We start from the raw sequence: 23,431 nt of genomic DNA, 5'->3' as shown, positions 1-23,431 counted from the left end.
TCATTATATATGTAAGTAAACTTTTATTCGATTTTTAGACTCTTTTTTGTTATATGGATAACATAGACGTGTACCCTATAAATTACATTTATTTTAAAAAAAAATTGCTTTATTCAAATATAGATATAGTATTTTAAATAACTATAATTATAGGGTTTTAAATGTGAAAGGATTCTATAGTTATATGGAGTAGTTTTTTTTTTTTGCTAGGGGCGAAGTAGTATTTAAATAATTAGAAAAGATTACAAAAGTTCCTAATTGCATATAATCATTAACCGAATTACCTATGATAACATGATAACAAAAGATAAATTTCTTTTTTATTTTAATTCAAATTTAAAAACTTTATCTATAAATTCAAAATTATCCTTTAATTCAAATTCAGTTTATATATATATACACACTTGTATTTCTATTTGATTAACATAGTCAAATATAGAATAAAGTTACCATATACTATTAGCATTTATTAGCTTGCCATTTGACTTAACCAAAATGTCAAATATATATAGTAACTTTATTCCTTTAATATATATATAATAGATATTATTTTGTATTGTCATGTTTAAACGTCTTAATTTTTTTTGTTCATACGGATGCAAGAAAGCGAGTATTAGAGTGATGCTGTAAATATTATATTGCGGAGCATCTTAAAATATTTGTCTATTCACAAGGCAACGAATCATTAATCATTATCATCACATCAGTTACTATAAAAAATTATATAGGTGCAATGAAATATATAAGCGATATGTATGAAATATATACGTGATTGTTTTATATATATCGCTTGCTTTTTTTTAACTGACTATATCATATAGCGTTTCAGGCAATATATGCTTATCAAGTACTAACGCTACAAAGATATAAACAAATCCAGAAATATCGGATATCCAAATGATGACTACAAGGTTCATTCTAATATAGATTTTTTTTTTTATTGGACGTATTTACCATTTATTCTCTTTAATATTGGAATATGTTTAAATTATTTAAACAATTTTGTCAGATCTAATATCAAAATCAATCTTGAACCAAAACATGCAAGCTTGGGATACCACTTGAAAGTAACATATTTACAAATCGTATGACATTAAGGGATCTGTTAAGAGAGGTATGGGGTTATACTGATGAGGTGAGCCATACATTAATTAGTTTCATATGTTTTAATTACAACACGTGTTGTTGTAAACGTAATTAATTTATGTATCTTAATCATATTTCAGGAAAAGTATGATACTATTGTGCATTAATCATATGTTTGTGTATACGGGTAAAAACCGGGCTCACGATACACTCTGGCCTCCATTAGGGTAGAGCGGGCTCAAAAATGATTGCGAAGGATCGAGATCGAAGTAAAGGTCTCATCGGGTCAGAAACCGGGGGCACGTTGTCTGCCCTAAAAAATATAGGGGTCATGAGTCGAGATAGATCCAAATCCTGAAAGACTTCGGGTAATCGAACACGACCGATAGAAGGTCGTAATATCCGCGACCGACTGAATATCACGGCGTGGATCTCGGCACGTATCGATGAAGAGCCGACAATCAGTTAAACAAAAGATTTTTACCTTTTATAGAGTTGTACTTAGAGTAGGATTCCCTACTATATAAAAGAGGGTCTGATAATTCATGAGATATAGTAACACGCATTACAAAGCAATATACTACTATTTTCACGGTTATTGTAAGTCTTTTCTCTCGTTCATCAAAGTTGTCCACTGTGAGTCCAGATCGAGGGTGAATGCTTCATTGAGGCTGGAATCATCCTCCTCGCGTGGTTTGAATTTACAGTATCTTTACTCGTGCATTCTAACTCAATTTATCGTTTTGTATCAAATTAATCTGCATATCCTTAAAACCACTTACAAATTTAATTGTTATCCCATTTTGAGGGTAAACACTTTGGCGCCCACCGTGGGGCTAAGGATAATAGTGGCAATTTGATACAAATTTCTACAACACACCCCATTTCACACTTGTTCTTTGAAGTGTCTTTGATTTCATGTATAAGTTTAAAATGTTGAACTCCCAATTTGTCCCTATAAACACAGATGTTGAGTCTGGCCACCATGGCGAGAACAACAACATGGTGCCCGATAACGAGGTGCCCCATGCTGATCCCTATGGAATTCCGGCCGCGGACCCGATCGACACCAATTCACATGTGGCCATTAACATGAATTTGCCTACCGATCCTGAGAACAACGTCTGCGGGGGAGTCCGATCGGTAGCCCAAAATACTCGTGATGGTAAAGGGGATGGGATCAATTTACGAGTGATTTTCGAAATATTGCAGGCTAAGCAGGCAGCGATAGCCCAATTGCAGAACCAAAGTCACGCTCCTAGTAGAGTTGAGCCCGAACCGTCCCGGAAAAACACTCGCAGAAATGAACCAGCCACAGATAGGCCAAATGAAGCTGAACCCGGGACCAACCCTGAGATAATAAAGATGCTCGAGGAATTGACAAAATGGATAGAAACGGGAGAAAAGAAGATCGAAGCCAACGACAAGAAGGTGGAGACCTACAATCCAGGATCGACCAAATCCTGAAGCACCACCGATATTGAAAGGCCTAGACTCCAAAAAGTTTTTTCAAAAACCTGTTCCTCCGAGCGCAGCTCCGAAGCCGATCCCGAAGAAGTTTTGCATGCCTGAAATTCCTATGTACAACTGAACAACTGATCCAAATGAACATGTGACCTCGTACACGTGCGCCATCAAGGGGAACGACTTGGAAGATGATGAGATCAAATTTGTCCTGCTGAAAAAGTTCGGAGAGACCTTGTCAAAAAGAGCTATGATATGGTATTACAACTTGCCCCGCAATTCTATTGACTCATTTGCTATGCTTGCAGATGTTTTGTAAAAGCGCACGCCGGAGCCATCAAGGACAAGATCAGGAAGTCGAAACTTTTCAAGGTAAAGCAAAGAGATAACGAGATGCTCAGGGAGTTCATGTCAAGGTTTCAAATGGAACAGACACACCTGCCGCTTGTGGCAGATGATTGGGTCGTTTAGGCCTTTACCCAAAGACTCAATACCCGAAGCTCATTGGTTTTGCAGTAGTTGAAGCAAAATCCAGTAGAATATCCGGATGTAACTTAGGCCGATGTGCACAACCGGTACCAATCAAAAATTAGGGTCGAAGACTATCAGCTTGAGACCCCTTCCGGGTCTGTTTATCCAATCCGAGCTAGTGACATATCAAATAGAGACATTGATCATAAACCAAGGTCAAGTAGAGATCGGTATCAACCGTACAACGGTGATCGAAGGGGTAACGGGTCTGGACGGAACCCTGTGAGAAGTGAAAGAAGAAGTGATCGAGGTCAAAATAACTGGGGACTCATGAGCAAAAACGGTTTTGATAAGCCCATCGGGCCTAAGGAAGCCGAGGTTATCGAAGTACAACTTCAACGTCGATGTTGCTGCTATCGTGTCTACCATCAGACGCATCAAAGACACTAAGTAGCCTCGACCTATACAGTCTGATCCGGTACAAAAGGATCCCAACTTAACATGTAAATATCATGGCACTCAAGGCCGCATAATAAAGGATTGACGACAATTGAGAGAGGAAGTAGCCCGGTTATTCAACAACGGACATCTTCGGGAGTTCCTGAGTGATCGAGCCAAAAACCATTTCAGGAATAGAGATTCTAGTAAGCAGATCGAGCAGGAAGAGCCTCAGTACGTCATTAACATGATCATCAGTGGGGTCGACGTTCCCTAGGGGCCGATGTTAAAGCGCACCAAAGTATCCATCACAAGGGAAAAACGAACTCGAGATTACATACCAGAAGGAACCTTGTCTTTTAACGACGAGGACGTTGAAGGCATCGTGCAGCCCCACAATCATGCACTAGTAATATATGTACTCATAAATAAATCTCGAGTTAAGCGTGTGTTAATTGATCCAGGTATCTCGGCCAATATCATTAGATCGAGGGTCGTGGAATAACTAGGTCTACTAGACCAAATCGTGCATTCAGTCAGAGTTCTGAACGGATTCAATATGGCATGTGAGACCACTAAAGGGGAAATAACATTACCGGTGAACACTGCCGGAACCATCCAGGAAACAAAGTTCTACGTGATCGAAGGAGACATGAGGTACAATGCTTTGCTCGGGAGACTGTGGATTCATAACATGAGGGCAGTACCCTCGACGCTGCACCATGTGCTAAAATTCCCAATGTTATGAGGGATTTAGATAGTTTATGGAGAATAATTGGCCGCAAAGGAGATGTTCGCGGTCGATGAGGTGATCCCGATGTCCGCACTTTCGACATCGAATGGTCTAAGTCTGGGGGCCAAAGAGAAAACCAAATAGCAATTACCGACACCAGCCTCGATCGAATCGGAGAAGCAGAGGACGAGTGAGGACAATGACTACAGAGTTCCCAGGTCTTTCATAGCCCCTGATGATTCCGATGCCACCAAATCAATGTTCGAAGAACTGGAACAAGTCATATTGATCGAGCGCCTGCCCGATTGTAAGGTATACCTGGGAACAGGGTTAAGTCTCGAGCTAATGGAAAAACTCATTCAATTCTTTATAACTAACATAGATTGTTTTGCTTGGTCCCACCTCGATGTGACATGGATTCCGCTAGAGGTAACTACTCACAAGCTGAGCCTAGATCCGAAGTTTCATCCAGTCAAGCAGAAAATGAGGCTTCAGCCCGAAGTCAATCATGCATTCATCAAGGACAATGTATATAAACTCCTTAAAATAGGGTCCATCTAGGAGGTTAAGTACCCGGATTGGTAGCAAACGTAGTAGTAGTCCCCAAAAGGGGGAATAAATTAAGAATGTATGTAGACTATAAAGACTTAAACAAGGCATGCCCCAAGGACTTTTTTTCTTTGTCAAACATCGATCGCATGATCGATGCAACATCCGGTCACAAGATCCTCAATTTTCTTGACGCCTATTACGGGTACAATCAAATTCAGATGGACCCGGACGACTAGGAAAAACGTCCTTCATCATTAAATATAGTACCTACTGTTATAACATAATGTCGTTCGGATTAAAAATGCCGATGCCACTTACCAACGCCTAGTAAATTGGATGTTCGAAAAGCAAATAGGAAAATCAATGGAGGATTACATTGGCGATATATTGGTTAAGTCCTTGCGAGTAGAGGACCATTTGAAACTTTTGTAGGAAACCTTTAATATATTGAAGAAATACAACATGAGGCTGAATCCGAAGAAATGCGCATTCGGAGTTGGGTCCTGGGAAATTCCTCGAATTCATGGTGTCCAACTAGGGAATCGAGATTAATCCCGATAAAATCAAGGCCATTGAGGACATCACCATTGTGGATAATGTCAAAGTCGTTCAAAGGTTAACCGGGCACATAACCGCTTTGGGTCAATTCATCTTGAGGTTATACGACAAGATCCACCGGCTCTTCTCACTATTGAAGAATAAGAATAACTTCTCATAGACGCCACAATGCCAACAAGCCTTGGAGGGACTCAAGCGGTACCTCTCGAGACCAACTTTGCTTCATACTCCAAAGGTAGACGAACAGTTGTACGTGTACTTAGCGGTATACGAGATAGAGGTAAGTGGAGTCCTGGTCCGGAAAGTGGAAGGTAAGCAGTTTCCTATCTATTATGTTAGTAGAACTCTAGGCGATGCCAAAACTAGGTATCCTCACCTAGAAATATTAGCGCTCGCTTTGCTAAGCGCCTATGAGTAGATAAAACCATATTTTCAATGCCATCCCATATGTGTTGTGACTACTTACCCATTGAGAAACATAATGCATAAACCCGAGCTCTAGGGACGATTGGCCAAATGGGTCGTGGAGATTAGCGGATACGATATCGAATATCGACCCTGAACCGCCATCAAATCTCAAATTTTGGTCCTAATTCCTGAGGTCGAGAATGAGTTGTTGTTGAACTCGGGGACCTCTTTCGGAATCTGGACCCTCTTTACGGATGACGCCTCGAACGCAAAGGGGTCTGGGCTTGGCATCGTGTTGAAGCCACCAACGAGTAATATAGTTAGGTGTCACGACCCAAACCGATGGGCCGCGACGGGCACCCGGTAGCTTACTCAACCAAGTACCAACGTAACGTATATTTCGTATCATACTATCATAGGTAAATGATCCGGAGAGGCTGTCGTGAGATAAGTAGAATAAAACATAAGGAAATACTCAATATAGGGTGACCCAACTTGATATACTGACTTATACATATGACGTACATGCCTATAAGGCCATACCAGTATCTGTATACATGACATCTATCTACAAGCCTCTAAGAGTACATAAATATTATAAAGGTCGGGACAGAGCCCCGCCATACCAATCAATACATATTCAAATCATACTAACCAAATAGGCAACTCCGGAGCAAGTGTCACAAACACCTTCTGCTGAGCTGATAGCCTACTAGGAGAACTCTCAGCCTGTCTATCGGGACCTGCGGGCATGAAACACAGAGTCCCCAGGAAAAAGGGACGTCAGTACAAATAAAGTACCAAGTATGTAAGGCATGACAGTAGTATATAAAAGACATGAAAGAAACATATAGTAATTCTGAATAGCTGTGTGAATCATGAAAATTTATAATGTCATGCATGTGCGTATAAATGCCATACCATGCATAGGTATATTCGTACATAACATCATCAAACCTCTGAGGGCATCCCATCATATAATCTCAGCCATTGTGGGCAAAATCATCAACGTATACCAGTTGATCAGGTGGTGGTGCGTATATAACGCCATAACCTTTTTCCATATCCCATATACATATAATATATGCGTATATAACTCCATCTGGTCATGGGTCAATGTACATGTATACATGAATGAAATACATAAGAAGTACGTTAATAAGATTTCTCAAAATGTCATAAGATCATTATGCCTTTGATTAATATCATGAAATAAACTTTATCAACTTGCGTATTTTTTTTAGACCCATGAACAGACGATAGAATAATAAGACACGTGGGGAATCAAGAATATAGACATACCTAGTATTTCTATGAATAGAGTCATTAATGAAAATTGTGTATTCGCTCGTTTCGTTTGTATCGTACGGATCATGCCAAAGGGAAATGAAGGATAGCCTTGACATACCTTAACTCCGGTGAGTCCTTAATACCTTCCCATAAATTCTTCAAACAACTCAACCCAACCTACCACATCATAAAGAGATTCAAAATTAGTGTTGATTAAAGGCTAAGTGCGCAACTTAAACTAATAGCTCGTTCACGTAAATTTGGGCAGCATCTCCCCTGTAACTAGGCCCTCCTCCAATACCATATACCAACAACAACAAGAACACAACAATAACAACATGTAAGCATAATTTTCAAACCTTATCTCCAGCACAATATACCACAAAACATCCCACACACCCTAATCACTTCATACATAAAACGACAACCAAAGTAGTGTCAAACAACTAAAAAGAAATGTAATGACGAACGACCAGCCTACCATTCCGTCATTATGTGGTGTTTATCCACACCATTTGTCCTCCAAAAATCCATTAAACAGTAGAAAAATATACAGCCCAAAGGCAACACGAAACAACCCACAAAACAGTCCACTACAAGCCAAATAACTCGAACTCACGACTTCTGATCACCGTCCCATGAGTTATAACTATTAGGAAACGAATTTATCAATATTCCTTGATATTTAAGCACTTAAATACAGAAATTACACATTTTCTTAACTATGAAGTACCTTCCAAAACTCAAACTACAAAGAAAAAGAGAGGCGATATAGCGATACTTACGTCATAGAGATCGTTTTAATGTTAACGCTTCTTAATTCTATGCCCGGGATGATAATCTTGTTTGAAGCTCTTGCAGAGAGCTTAAGAGTAAAGTTAGGGGTGTTATTTGGGTGTTTTCTATGGAAAAATGGAGAAAGAGACGAGATGGGATGTAAATATCCCATTTTTTTAAAAAGTCAAAAAGGTGCTACTTGGCACGCTATGATTGGCCCTTCTTCCAATGCTTATAACTTTTTATCTGGGTGTTGTATGAATGAACGGTTAAGAACGTTGGAAACTAAATTCCAAGACCTTCAATTTGGTATATAATATGTCCCAAAAAGACCTCATATACCACACAGAATGTATTTCTCAAAAAGCTTTATTACAAGGCAAATCCTTAGTCGGTTTTTTCGCAACTTTAATCCGATTTTCCCAAACTTCATATTTTTTATCCAAACATCATATATAGATATATTATGACTTTAAAATTATTTAAATCATGATTAACAAGTCTCATATTCATTACGTCACCTTGAGATGCACATATTGTTACAATCTTCCCCCTTAGAAACATTCGCCCTCGAATGTTAAACTCCCAGAAATCTATTAAAATTTTGGTAGAGTCTCCTCTATAACGGTACTACTACCAACCTGTCACACAGTAAACCCAACAATACAAAGCCACACAGGACCACAACTATCAATAACACCAATGGCCTCACACGACCAATAACAATAACTAACATAAGAATCAAGTACCATATACGTACCTAAAGGTTGTGATGTTTCAGTCTGATCCTCCTCCGGAAGTGGAAAAAAGTGAGTATACCTAGTCTTCATTTCTTCTTCAGCTTCCCAAGTCATATCCTCCACATTATTGTCAATCCAAAGTACTTTAACCGAAGCTACATCCTTAGTTCTTAATCTCCGAACATGTTTATCTAGTATAGCAATATGAACTTCTCCATTTAATAGTTGCTCTGTAACCTGAACATCGTCAACCGGAATGACTTTAGAGGTATCTTCAATACACCTACGAATCATAGACACATGAAATACTGGATGTACGGACTCCAACTTGGAAGGCAAGTCTAACACATATGCTACTTGGCCTACTCTGTGTATAATCTTATAAGGTCCAATGTACCGAGGGATAAGCTTTTCTTTCTTACCGAATTTCATAACGCCTTTCATCGGTGATACCTTTAGGAATATCCAGTCATCTACCTGAAACTCCAAGTCTCGTTGTCGATTATCTACATAGGACTTGTGATGACTTTGAGTTGCTAATAGCCTTTCCCATATAAGCTTAATCTTCTCAACTACATGGTGTACCAACTCTCGTCCTACTAACTTAGTTTCCCCAACCTCGAACCATCCGATAGGTGACCTACACTTCCGTATGTAAAGAGTTTTGTATGGAGCCATCTGAATGCTGGAATGACAACTATTATTATATGCAAACTTAATAAGTGGAAGATGATCATCACAGCTACCCGTGAAGTCCATCACACAAGCCCGTAGCATATCCTCCAGTGTCTGAATAGTAAGTTCAGCCTGACTGTCTATCTGGGGATGAAATATTGTACTAAGACTTACCTGGGTCCCCAATCCTTTTTGGATAGACCGCCAGAAATTAACTGTAAACTAAACACCTCTATCTGAGATAATAGATATAGGGACACCATGAAGTCGTGCTATCTCCCTAATGTAAAGCCTTGCATAATCCTCTACTGAATAAGTAGTCCTGACATACAGAAAATGGGTTGCTTTTGTAAGTCTATCGACAATAACCCATATAGAATCAAACTTACGTTGGGTAAGAGGTAAGCCTATGATGAAATCCATATTAATCACTTCCCATTTCCAAGTCGGAATCTCTATAGCCTATAATACTCCATCGGGTTTCTGATGCTCAATTTTAACATGCTGATAATTAGGGCACTGATCAACAAACTCTGCTATATCCTTCTTCATTCCGTCCCACCAGTATATTCCCATGATATTATGATACATCTTCGTCGCTCCTGCATGAATAGAATAACAAGAATGGTGAGCTTCTCCCATAATCTGCTGACGCACCCCTACCACATTAGAAGACATAATCGACCTCGATATCTGAGGACTCCAGCTCATGTAATCTCAAATGGTGTGTTCTCTTTTTGAGGGGATGTATCTATGTAATGAGCTAGCACATGATCCTCATACTGTCGTTCCTTCACTTCATTAATAAAGAGGATGTTGTCGTGTCCTGAATAGTAACTCCGGTATCACCTGAGTCCAGTAATCGAATTCCAAGACTAGCTAGCTGATAAATCTCATGGGCTATCCCACACTTCTATGGTTGTAAATATGACAGGCTACCCATAGATCTACGGTTGAGGGCGTCGGCTACTACACTCATCTTTCCTGGATGGTTTAAAATATCAACATCATAGTCTTTTAGTATCTCCAACCATCGCCTTTGGCGTAAATTCAATTCCTTTTGATTGAAGATATAGTGAAGGATCTTATAATCTGTATATATATCAACATAAATGCCATACAAATAGTGCTTCCACATCTTTAGTGCATGAATCACCGTGACTAACTCTAAATCGTGGGTTAGATAATTCTTCTTGTGCTTTCTTAGTTGTCTTTAAACACAAGCGATTACTTTTCATGGTCGTTCTGCCACTTGTTGCATGAATACATGGCTTATCTCATTGCCCACAAATACTGGAATTTCCTGTAACTCATATGATCTCAAATATCATCTTTTGACTCTTTTTTTCTTCCCGTTCATTAGCCCCGATAAGTGCCACTTTCTTATAGAGTGCATACAATGTTGTTGTGAGACTGTTGTTACAAGACCATTTCTTCCTTATGGTCACTATGCTTAAGTTGAAGCCTTCTTCCTTATTCCCTCAGCTAGTCTTTCTTTGTAGTAATTAAGAGAGACCCTTTGACTCTTGTAAAGCTGCGAGCTTATTACATTGTATACCCGAAAGAATATTTTTTTTGACGTTCTTACTCACCTATAATTATCCTTAATTACTTACCTCCACGCCCTTGTGCTCTTAATGTTGATTCTGAACTGAAATTTTTGACTTTACAACACCAACTCCTATCTGAATATTTCTCAAGGATTACGATGTCATCATATTTACGAGACTGAATTCCCTATGTTGGGTTTCACTATGTTTATCTTGCACAATCTGTTGATTTATCTATATCCTCTTGTTTAGCCATGGCTAGGCTCTTTCTGAATCAACTACTAACTACACATTAGTCCATTCTCATATCTATATTCTGCGTAATCTCTCTTGGATTATATCTTTTGTCTTAACTTATCCTGCACACTAGTTCCTTATGTATCCATTGTTCATTTGCACTTATTTATCAATAACATCTAGCGATGGAACCCTTACTACCTCTCCCCGTCGTCATGCTTACATAATGTTCTAGAATCGTGTCATATCCGTAGGATCTGAATAAATGCAATCTCATTCCTTTCGCCTTTCTACCACATTCTTCCTTTACTATTTCATAGTTACCTTAACCACATAACTCCGACTTAATACCATATCACACCACCTTCCCCTCTTTAGAGGAGTACTAGCATTTATTGCTATGAATATTTACCTATAAATGTTTCACCTCTTCATATTTGACGTCTTTTCACATCTTTACAGAGTCTTACTTGCCTTACGATAACCCTTATGTACCAGGGATAATTTAATTTCTTACACACAAAGGTGACACCTAGTGTAACTGGCACACTTAGTCCCTTAAGCTTAACTCTGCTCACAATGCTTGTTTTAGGGAAACGTCTTTCTGAATGTCCTTTAAAAGTTATTCTTCTGTTGTCCATTCAATTATCGCCCGGAACGCGATCTCTGAAATTCTCACGATGCCAACTATTATCAAATCCTTCGGTCCCAAATTCATGTTCAGTTTATATTATTCACTCGGCCATACTAATTTCTATTACTACGGGGGTCTAACTTTTCCTTATGGTAATCATGTATGAGTCACCAACTCATTTATCGAAATAGAGACATGACTTTATATCCTATACTCTTTTATTGTATCAAGGCCTGTAACTTCTTGTATTTTACTTCACTTGACTATATAATATATATAGATGTACCGTTATCATCCATTTATCACATCTTAATCATAATGCTTCATTTACTTTCTTCTTATTCTCCTGTTAATATTTCCGTCAATCACCTTATTATGAAAACTTCTTCAAAACATTCTTTCATTTTAGCCCCCTTGATTCAACTCATTGGCTCTTCGGGTCGCCTAACACTCTATCTTTACTAGGGACGAGAGCCATACAAAGGTAAATATTTATCCCTTATAGGATTCCAATGCTAATCTTCTGAAATTTCTGAACATTCTAGTATTCATATCTGATTGTACTATTCTAGAGTGCACCATCTGGGTGTCTCACAAGGAGAACCATTACCACATTTATAGTATTCCTCGAAAATGTAAGCTAATGATAACAATCCATCCACAATTTTAGGTTACTCTAACCCCAGCTGGATGCTGATATCCCATCCTTCTCTTAAATTATATTTGTTAGCTTCCGCAGGGCATAACTGAAATGGGTGTTGTCAAGTCAATATATCTTTGTTATTGTTGAAAGTAACTCAGAATGCTTATATTTCTCTGCCTGAATTGTAAATACAGATAATCTTCACTAACTGGGTACCTCGTATCCTTCTTCACCTAGCTTCTTTTACTTGTTGAAACTTGTATCTACCTTCTGATTCTCTCGTTGCTTTTTACCATAGGGGTAGATAGATATTCATGCCTTAGGGCTCCTTATCAACATGCTCACACGTCGTAGTACACACATATCTACTGAATGCCTTACGTTTACTCATCATAAGTATGACACAAAATCGAGTTCCTCTCACTCAACTCTTCCACAACCACACTCAATCTCTTACCAACTGTCTTTTAGATGTAGATGTAGTTGTATAACAAATAAAATAGAATTAGGAGTTTGAATTTCTTACAACTGAGCTCTATCACACGATATAGAGTAAGAATAAAGAGTGACAGTCCTAAATGCCCTATAGCCTCCTACTTATAAGTGTGGTGCACAACACACCTATAAACAAGACTCTACTAGACACGACTGGTAGACTCCCTAGGATAGAACTGCTCTGATACCACTTCTGTCACGACCCAAACTGATGGGCCATAACGGGCACCCGGTACCTTACTCAACTAAGTACCAGCGTAACGTATCTTTCGTATCATACTATCATAGGTAAAAGAGCCGGAGAGGTTGTCGTGAGATAAGTAGGATAAAACATGAGGAAATACTCAATATAGAGTGACCCAACTTGATATACCGACTTATACATATGATGTACTGGCCTATAAGGCCATACCAGTATCCGTGTACATGACATATGTCTACAAGCCTCTAAGAGTACATAAATATCATAAAGGTTGGGACAGAGCCCCGCCATACCAATCAATACATATTCAAATTATACTAACCAAATAGGCAACTCCGGAGCAAGTGGAGTGCACAAACACCTTTTGCTGAGCTGATAGCCTACTAGGAGAACTATCAACCTATCTATCGGGACCTGCGGGCATGAAACGCAATGTCCCCAGGCAAATACGTCAGTACAAATAAAGTACCGAGTATGTAAGGCATGACACTAGTATATAAAAGACATGAAAGAAACATGGAGTAAAGAACTCAACCTGTAATTCTAATAGCTGTGTGAATCATGAAAATTTATAATGTCATGTATGTGCATACAAATTCCATACCATGCATAGGTATATACGTACATAACATTATCAAGCCTCCGAGGGCATCCCATCATACATCTCAGCCACTGTGGGCAAAATCATCAACGCATACCAGTTGATCAGGTGGTGGTGTGTATATAACGCCATAACCTTTTCCCATATCCCATATACATATAATATACACGTATATAACGCCATCTGGTCAGGGGTCAATGTACATGTGTACATGAATGAAATGCATAAGAAGTACATTAATAAGATTTCTCAAAATGTCATAAGATCATTATGTCTTTGATTAATATCATGAAATAAAATTTATCAACTTGCGTATTTTTATGAGACCTATGAACATATGATAGAATAATAAGACACATGAAGAATCAAGAATATAAACATCCCTAGTATTTCTATGAATAGAGTCATTTATGAAAGTTGCGTATTTGCTCGTTTCGTTTATATCGTACGGATCATGCCAAAAGGAAATAAGGGATAGCCTTAACATACCTTAACTCCGGTGAGTCCTTAATACCTTCCAATAAATTCTTCAAATAACTCAACCCAATATACCACATCATAAGGAGATTCAAAATTAGTGCTGATTAAAGACTAAGTCCGCAACTTAAACTAGTAGCTCGTTCACGTAAATTTGGACAACATCTCCCCCGTAACTAGGCCCTCCTCCAATACCATATACCAACAACAACAATAACAACATGTAAGCATCATTTTCCAACCTTATCTCCATCACAATATACCACAAAACAGCCCACACACCCTAATCACTTCATACATAAAACGACAACTAAAGTAGTGTCAAACAACTAAAAAGAAATGTAATGACGAATGACCAGCCCACCATTCCATCATTATGTGGTGTTTATCCATACCATTTGTCCTCCAAACCTCCATCAAACAGTAGAAAGATATACAGCCCAAAGGCAATACGAAACAACCCACAAAACAGTTCACTACAAGTCAAATAACTCGAACTCACGGTTTTCGATCACCGTCCCGTGAGTTCTAACTATTAGGAAACGAATTTATCAACATTCATTGATATTTAAACACTTAAATACAGAAAGTACACATTTTCTTAACTATGAAGTACCTTCCAAAACTCAAACTACAAAGAAAAAGAGAGGTGATATAGCGATACTTACGTCATAGGGATCGTTTTAATGTTAATGCTTCTTGATTCCGTGCCCGGGATGATAATCTTGTTTGAAGCTCTAACAGAGAGCTTGAGCGTAAAGTTAGGGGTGTTATTTGGGTGTGTTCTCTAGGAAAATGGAGAAAGAGACGAGATGGGATGTAAATATCCCATTTTTTTAAAAAGTCAAAAAGGTGCTACTTGGCATGCTGTGATTGGCCCTTTTTCCAACGCTTATAACCTTTTATCCGAGTGTCGTATGAATGAACGATTAAGAGAGTTGGAAACTACATTCCAAGACATTCAATTTGGTATATAATATGTCCCAAAAATACTTCATATAGCACACAAAATATATTTCTCAAAAAGTTCTGTTACAAGGCAAATCCTTAGTAGGTTTTTCCGCAACTTTAATCCAATTTTTCCTAAACTTCATATTTTCTATCCAAGCATCATATATAGCTATATTATGACTTTAAAATTATTTAAATCATGATTAACAAGTCTCATATTCATTACGTCACCCTGAGACACACAAGGTGTAATAATAGGCAATCTATTAGAACTGTAAAATTGACTAACAACGAGGCCGAGTATGATGCCATGATTGTAGGTCTTGAACTGGCTAAAAGCCTAGTGGCCGATATGGAAAAAGACGCAAATGAGTTCGTGCGAAAATGCGACGAATGTCAGAGGCATGCTCCGATGAATCATTAGTTCGGGGTGCTACTGCATTCGGTCTTGTCACCCTGGCCGTTCATGAAATAGGGAATGAACATCGTTGGTCCCCTGCCCTGGGCGCCCGGTAAGGCTCAATTTATCTTATTTATGACTGATTATTTTCTAGGTGGGTGGAAGCCTAGGTATTTGAGAAAGTCAGGGAGAATAAAGTTACCGATTTCATATGGGACCACATAATATGCCGATTCGGAATGCCGGCCGAGATCGTGCGATAATGGGAAGCAGTTCATCGGAAACAAAGTGAGAAAGTTTTTAGAGGACCATAAGATCAAAAGGATCCTATCAATGCCCTATCACCCTAGTGAAAACGGGCAAACAGAGTCCACGAACAAAAACATACTCTAATACCTCAAAAAGAGGTTGACCGACACCAAAGAGAAATGGAAGAAAATCTTGCCTGAAGTCCTATGGGCATATCGTACGACCTCAAAATCCAGTATCGGGGCCACCCCGTTCTCATTGGTCTACGGAGTTGAAGCTCTTATACCGGTCGAAGTAGGAGAATCGAGTCCTATGTTTCGATATGTGACCGAAGAATCAAACGACAAGACCATGAGTACGAACCTAGAACTGTTAGACGAAAGGCGTGAGGCCTCCCTCGTCCGGTTGACCGCCCAAAAACAACGGATCGAAAGATATTACAATTGGAGAGCCAATCTTCGACACTTTAATATCAGAGACATGGTGTTAAGAAATGTGACATTGAACACCCGAAACCCGAACAAAGGGAATATGGGACTGAATCGGGAAGGTCCATATCGAATTATAGAGATCACCGGAAAAGGATCGTACAAGCTCGAAACAGTGAACGGTGAGCGGCTACCGAATAACTGGAATATAACCCACTTAAAATGATACTACTGCTAAGGTACGACCCCATTCATTACCTTTCTTTAAATATATTACGGATGGGACTAACACTTGCAGGTAACAACCAAGGAATGATGCAACTATTAGACCTAAAAGCACGCGTTACACCCTTTTCCACTTGAACCAATTTTTGTCCTAAATGGGTTTTCCGGCAAGGTTTTTAACGAGACAACAATGGATCGTACTAACTTATAATTGAAGACTAACTATGAACCAGAGTCATGGTTCGCATCAACCATGACTCTCTGTGACCATTGTTCGAGCCTCCGAACAATACCTACTTATTACGTGCTAAGGCATACAAAATCTCTGCGATCGTAAAGAAACAAGCAAAAGAAACAAGCTTGAAATTTGTCGAAGGGAAAAAGCCTTGTATATATACATAAACTTTTACAAAGGCCAAATGGCCTCAAAAAAATACAAAAGTACAAAAGAAAAGAAAAATTTACAAGGCACCTAAGAAGCCTGATCTTCGCCGGAGCCCGCCTCGTCACCGGAACCATCGGGGTCTTACCCGTCCTCGGATCCGCACAAACTCTCGGAATCTTCCTCTTCCTAGGGGTACGCTAACCTTTTGTCCCCGACCTCGAGCCTCTTAACATTTTCAATCTCGACCGATTAGAATCATCGAGAATTATCGAGAATTACCCGGTTCAGTGCCTGTTGTACTTCATTGAACAACTATGACACGTTTACCTCATTCATTTTGGCATGTTCTTCTTCGATTACCAAACACCGGAGGTAACTGGCAATCCCTACGGGGTAAGAAAGGATCCGAGCATTCTCGGGAACGGTGATAATGACAGTCTGCTTCAACTAAGATCCATGCTCGGAGCGGGGAACCAATTGGTTAATCTCGGGCTCGAGCTCGACCCGCCGGCAGCCGAAGGTGGACTTTTCTTCGGCACATCTAAGTCACCCAACCCGGTAAAATCCTCCGGGGCGGATGTGTCTATTTCGTAAAAAAAAACTCGAAATGGATCATCCGCTCTATGGACCTCCTCATGGTATCGCTCCTTCATTAGTCGGGCTTTATCGAACATTGTTTCTGTGAACGAAGGCGATCCCAAAATATTTAGAACTCTTAGTGTGTCAGGACCGACATCTCGAGAGTCGTTTCGCCCTCGGCTGCCACCCATTCCTTGGGGACAGATGGCTCATGGACCAGGAAAATATCATCCTCCTCGGGCTCGTCTCTAAGTCAGATGAGTGATTCCGAGTCAAGCACTCGGGAGCTAGAGGTTTCTTTTGGCTTACGAACCAGCCTCCTTTTCGTTTTCTTTTTCTCCAAGCTCGGTGAACTCGAGACCTTTTTTCTTTTCTTCTCCCCTGTTGTGGCCCCGAGCTATCCCGAAGTAGAAGAATCGATAGGTAAGTCCTCGTCCCCAACCGAGGGCCTAAGTTCGACGGTCTTAGGCAAACCTGCAAAAGAGAAGTAAAGAAAAAATAATAAGAATGTGATGAAAAGAAGCCTAACACAAACTACTCGGGAAAGAAATCTTACCATGGGAACGGGCCTCCCAATGACCCTTCGAAAGTTTGCGCCACGAGCGCTCGGAGTAGGGCATCTGTGAGACAATACCTTCGACCCACTCCTTGAGCCGATGGACATTATTTGGGACTCGAGCAATAGCTGCACCACCATGAATACTAATGAGAAAAAATGAGATGAACATGAAATCAACATTCGAGGGAAAGTTTTACTTACATGATACATTCCACTTCTCGGGGAATGGTCTGAATTTGGCTGGGATCAAATCTGAGGTCCTCGTCAAATCTGACGACCCTACCAGCCTCGATCCCGGTCCTCGTCGATACTCAAAAATAGGGCTTTGTTGGCATGGTGTACAAGCTTTATCAGTCCCCCCCGAAATATTCGGAGACTGTATAAACGGAGCATATGATCGATGGTGAAGGGTGAATTTGGCCGAGGCATACGTTATACCTCTTGCAGAAGTCCAAGATGACCAGATCCACCAAGCTTAATATAAAGGGATAAGTGTAAACACTCAAATATCCCTCGACATGGGTGGTAGTGGCTTTTTCGGAGTCGGGGACCACAATGTCTTTGTCGGCCCAGTTGCAGTCTTTTCGGACCGTAGGGAGGTCCTCTTCGGCGATTGCGCAAATGTATCTCGAGGCATCTTCTCGCCGACCTTGTACCAAATAAGTCTTCTCGACCTTGAAGTCGTCAGCGATCGAATAACCTCCGGGAATGAACATCTTCAAGGAAGGTTCAAGAGTCGGTTCATCGATAGCCACGTTAGCAGCAGGTCTCCCGAGGTCGACCACATCAGAAGTAGTTTCGGAAGTCGTTTGGGAAGTAGAAGTGACCTTTTGGGGAACAAATTTTGAGATTTTTTCCATTGTTACAGGGGAAAGCTTGAAAGAGATAGAGAAAGGTTGAAAGCTGGAAGCTCAGATGTGTTTGCTAAAATGAATGATGAGTAAACATTTCAAAGGAATCTCGAAAAACGAAGGTAAAAATGCTAGAATGTAAAAATGAGTAGTGAAATCCTAAGGGTACGAGGGTAGATGGTTCAATGTAAAGTTAAAAATAAACGAAATATGGGTTATTTATAGTGGTTCCGCGACGCCTCGCCTCCAGGGATAGCCGACCGGTGGATGGAATACATTTAATGCCAATATGACATGAATGACGAGACGTTTCAGGTTTTTTATTGTTTATGAAATGACGTATTGGAGAAGGAATCAGGATTCTCATGTTGTTTCTCGTCAGCTCGCTTTCCGAAAAATGAGGGGACTATCTGTATACGGGTAAAACTCAGGCTCGCACTACACTCCGGTCTCCATTAGGGTAGAACGGGCTAAAAAGTGATTGTGAAGGATCGGGATCTAAGTAAAGGTCTTATCAAGTTAGAATCCGGGGGTACGTTGTCTGCCATCGGAAATACCGGGGTCATGAGTCGAGATCGATCCAAATCCTGGAAGACTTTGGGTAATCGAACACGACCAACAGAAGGCCGTAATATCCACGACCGACCGAATATCACGGCGTGGATCTCGGCTCATAGCGATGAAGAACTGCAATAAGTTAAACAAAAGATTTTTTTACCTTTTATAGAGTTATACTTAGAATAGGATTCCCCTACTATATAAATGGGGTCTGATAATTCATGAGACATGGTAACACGCATTCCAAAGCAATATACTACTATTTTCACTGTTATTGTAAGCTTTTTCTCTCGTTCATCAAAGTTGTCCACTGTGAGCCCGGATCGAGGGTGAATGTTTCACTAAGGCTGGAATCATCATCCTTACATGGTTTGAATTTACTGTATCTTTACTTGTCCATATTAACTTAATTTATCGTTTTATATCAAATTAATCTACATATCCTTAAAATCTGTGATGGCACCTAACATTTTACTTGCTAGGCAAGCCAACGTTAGAATAATATTACCCATTTTTAAAACACTCTTTAAACTTATTAATAACAAAGAACAATTGCGGAAGTAAATTCTGAAATATAGTGAATAATCCATAAAATAACGGTGTCTAAATACCATCCCAAAATTGGTGTCACAAGTCCACGAGTTTCTAGAATAAACACAAATAAAGGTCTGAATAAAATAAAGTTGTCTAGAAACAAACACACAGCTAAAGTAAAATAGATATGGACTTCAAAATTGCGAACGATGTGCAGTTATGCCTCAAGTCTCCTCCGAGTAGCTGAAATCCGAGCAAGTCTATGGTACGCCGCTGGGACCAACTTCGAAATCTGCACAAGAAGTGCTGAGTGTAGTATCAGTACAACCGACCTCATGTACTGGTAAATGCTGAGCCTAACCTCGACGAAATAGTGACGAGGCTAAGGCTGGTCACATACATTAACTTGTACGCAATATTAGTAACAACAACAAATAATAGAAATAAATCAGGTAACTCATTTATAATAATTAAAGTCAACTCATCATTCATAACCAATTATCATTTCTATCAATTTCCGTTGCATCGTGCAACCCGCTCTCACAATATATTCACATTCAATTCTGTTGCGGCGTGCAACCCGCTCCTCCAATATATTCCTTTTAATCAAGTCTATTACGGCGTGCAACCTGATCCCCCATATATATATATATATATATATATATATATATATATAGATCCCCCAATATATATATATATGTATGTCAACTTTTAAATAAGTCTGTTGCGGCGTGCAACCCGATCCTCCAATATGGACTTTTAATAAGTCTGTTGCAGCGTGCAACCCGATCCTCCAATATATCAATTTACCAATTCTTATAGAAGAAATTTCTCCAATAAATGCAACAATTAATATAAAATTATAAGACAACAAGCATACAATGGTTATGGTTTAATTATGAAACAAACAATGACAAATAACAAATTATTATGGAAATCAGGAAGAAAATAGGCAGTTTAATATTTAATATGCTAAATGTCGAATAGCAATTAATACATATAATTCAAATAGCATGTAACAATTAATGCAGGAATTCAAAAATTAATATTTGACAAAGAATAGGAGAGAAATAATTAATTCATGATTTAAAACGATTTATGATTTTTTAAGTAATTATGCAAACAATTAATTTGACGATGTATAGACACTCGTCACCTCGCCTATACGTCGTTCACATATATTTCACATAACAAATAGTTTAAGGGTTCTATTCCCTCAAGTCAAGGTTAACCACGACACTTACCTCACTTTGCAAATTCCAATTAATTATTCGACCACTGCTTTTCCTTTTAAATTTGTCTCCAAAAAGCTTCAAATCTATTCATAAACAATTCAATATTCTCAATATGAATCATAGGAATTAATTCCATCTGAATTTACTAATTTTCCGGATAAAAATCCAAAATTTATTAAAATATTCGACAATGGGACCCACGTCTCAAATCACGGAAAACCTTACGAAATCCGAACACCCGTTCTGATACAAGTTCAACCATACAAAATTTATCCAATTCCGATATCAAATGAACTTTCAAATCTTAAATTTTCGTTTTTGGAAGATTTTATAAAAATTCCTATTTGTTCCATCTAAATCCGAAATAAATGATGAATATAGACTTTGATTTATGAAATACAATCACTATATGATAAAAAACATTTACCCAGTTCGAAATCGTGAAAAACTCCTTTGAAATCGCCCATAAACCGAGTTCTAATTGAGGGTATGTGAAAAATGGGAAAATCCCATTTTGGTTCTGTTTTAAGTCACAGGCGTCAGGCCTTCTTCGTGTTCGCGAATGGCCTGTAGCATTCGCTATGAGTAGCAGCCCGTGACTTTCGCATTAGCGAGTCCTCCTTCGCGTTCGCGAAGGCTTTTTCCCCCTTGGCCTTCACGCTCGCGTAGAAGGACGACTGGCCCCTCCTCCAGGCCTCTAAAGCTTCGCGTTCGTGTTGAGCTGGTCGCGTTCGCGAAGGGTAAAGTCCCCATAACTTCGCTTTCGCGACCCAATCTTCACGTTCGCGAGGAAGGAAAATTCACCCAACCCAGTTTGCTCTTTGCGTTCGCAAGAGTACATTCGCGAACGCGATGGAGGAAATACTAGAAGCTTGAAGTTGCAGAAAATCAGATTTTCTAAGTTCAAAATCATCCCGTATCCTATCCGAAACTCACCCGAGCCCTCGGGGCTCCAAACCAAACATGCACACAAGTCCTAAAAGATCATACGAACTTGCTCGCATGATAAAATTGACAAAATAACACCTAGAACTACGAATCAGACGCCAAATCAAAGAAAAAATTCAAGAAAACTTTAAAACTTATATTTTTACAACCGGACGTCCGAATCACGTCAAATTAACTCTGTTTCTCTCCAAATTAGGCAGACAAGTTATAAATATTATAGTGGACCTATACCGAGTTCCAAAACTAAAATACGGATCCAGTGTCAATAAATCCAACACTAGTAAATTCTTAAAAATCATTAAGCTTTCAACCTTTTAACTTTTCATCAAAATTCCATATCTCGGGTTAGGGACCTCAGAATTTGATTGCGGGCATACATCCAAGTCTCAAATCACGATACGGACCTACCAAAATTTTCAAAATATTGATCCGGGTCCGTTTGCTCAAAATGTTGACCAAAGTCAACTCAATTGAGTTTTAAAGCTATATTTCATATTTTAATCCATTTTTCACATAAGAACTTTCAAAAAATTGTACGGATTGTGCACGCAAGTCGAAAAATGATAAATGATACTTTTCGAGGTCTTAGAACCCAGAATTACTTATTAAATTTAAAGATGACATTTCGGGTCATCACAAAACTACTTACAAATTTAATTGTTATCTGGTTCTAAGGGTAAACATTTTGGACTCATAATTTGAATGAAGTTGTATATCATGCAATATTTGTAATAAAAAGATCAATCGTGGCAATACTATTAGGGCTGTTCATTTGGACCGGATATCCGAAATCTGAATTGATCCGCTCAATTTCGGATATTTGGATTGGATATGGATTATGTTTTATAAAATTTTGGATTTTCGGATTGGTATACTTTTATTCCGATCCGATCCAAAATCCGAAATTATATGGACCTATATACTAAAACTTTAGAGTTAGGGAATGTTTTATTTTTCCACAACCCACTAGTCCAGCCCACTGCCCTCTTGGGTTAGGTTATAACTTATAACTTATAAGTTATATCGAACTACTCTCTCTCAAATTTCTATGTTTCGGCTTCCGCCTCTCTTCTACAAGAACAAGAGTCCAACACTCTCCAACTCCTTGTTCGACTTATGCCTCCAAGAGTCCAACTCCCTGCTCGACTTCCGCCTCCCTTTTTAGTCAAGACCAAACTACTCGGCGCGACGGTAAGACACTCCTTGTTTTGTGTTTTTTTTTATTTTTTTTTTCATGCTGTCTTTTCCAAATTTTCTGTGTATCTGTATGTATCGATTTGGCTTTGCCACTAGTATCTTCGGATCGAGTCTTTGCTTGTCAATGAATTACTTTTTAGCTGTAATTTGCAAAAATTATGGAAAATTTACTATCTTATTTCTTTTATTACTTGTGTTTAATGTATATTTTATTTGTATATTTATTCAGATTACTTCTAAACTAATTTATTGTGTTACTATCTTATTCTACAAAACTTATTAATATGGGAAGAAAGCCTTG

General features: G+C 39.0%; 1 protein-coding gene across 1 annotated transcript; it reads right to left on the bottom strand.

Annotated features, from left to right (window-relative positions):
• Positions 1–8,421: 8,421 nt before the first annotated feature.
• On the bottom strand, positions 8,422–9,870 carry LOC138906845 (uncharacterized). The gene is made up of 3 exons (XM_070196550.1): positions 9,664–9,870; positions 9,367–9,428; positions 8,422–9,202 (listed from the first exon to the last, which is right to left on the bottom strand). Exons 1-3 carry the CDS (start codon positions 9,868–9,870, stop codon positions 8,422–8,424), a joined length of 1,050 nt encoding a protein of 349 aa, XP_070052651.1.
• Between the last annotated feature and the right edge of the window lie 13,561 nt (positions 9,871–23,431).

Source organism: Nicotiana tomentosiformis, chromosome 2, assembly GCF_000390325.3.
Source record: "Nicotiana tomentosiformis chromosome 2, ASM39032v3, whole genome shotgun sequence".
Taxonomy (NCBI): domain Eukaryota; kingdom Viridiplantae; phylum Streptophyta; class Magnoliopsida; order Solanales; family Solanaceae; genus Nicotiana; species Nicotiana tomentosiformis.
Note: the sequence above shows the minus strand (reverse complement) of the source record. Positions and strands in the feature narration are given on the sequence as shown.

Bases quoted from the DNA above. Each gene is read 5' to 3' on its own strand.
- LOC138906845 (XM_070196550.1), bottom strand. From the start codon at position 9,870: ATGTCTTCTAATGTGGTAGGGGTGCGTCAGCAGATTATGGGAGAAGCT. The intron at 9,429-9,663 runs GTATTATAGGCT...CTATTATCTCAG, and splicing joins AGCATCAGAAACCCGATGGA to ATAGAGGTGTTTAGTTTACA. The intron at 9,203-9,366 runs GTAAGTCTTAGT...TTGTCATTCCAG, and splicing joins AAAAAGGATTGGGGACCCAG to CATTCAGATGGCTCCATACA.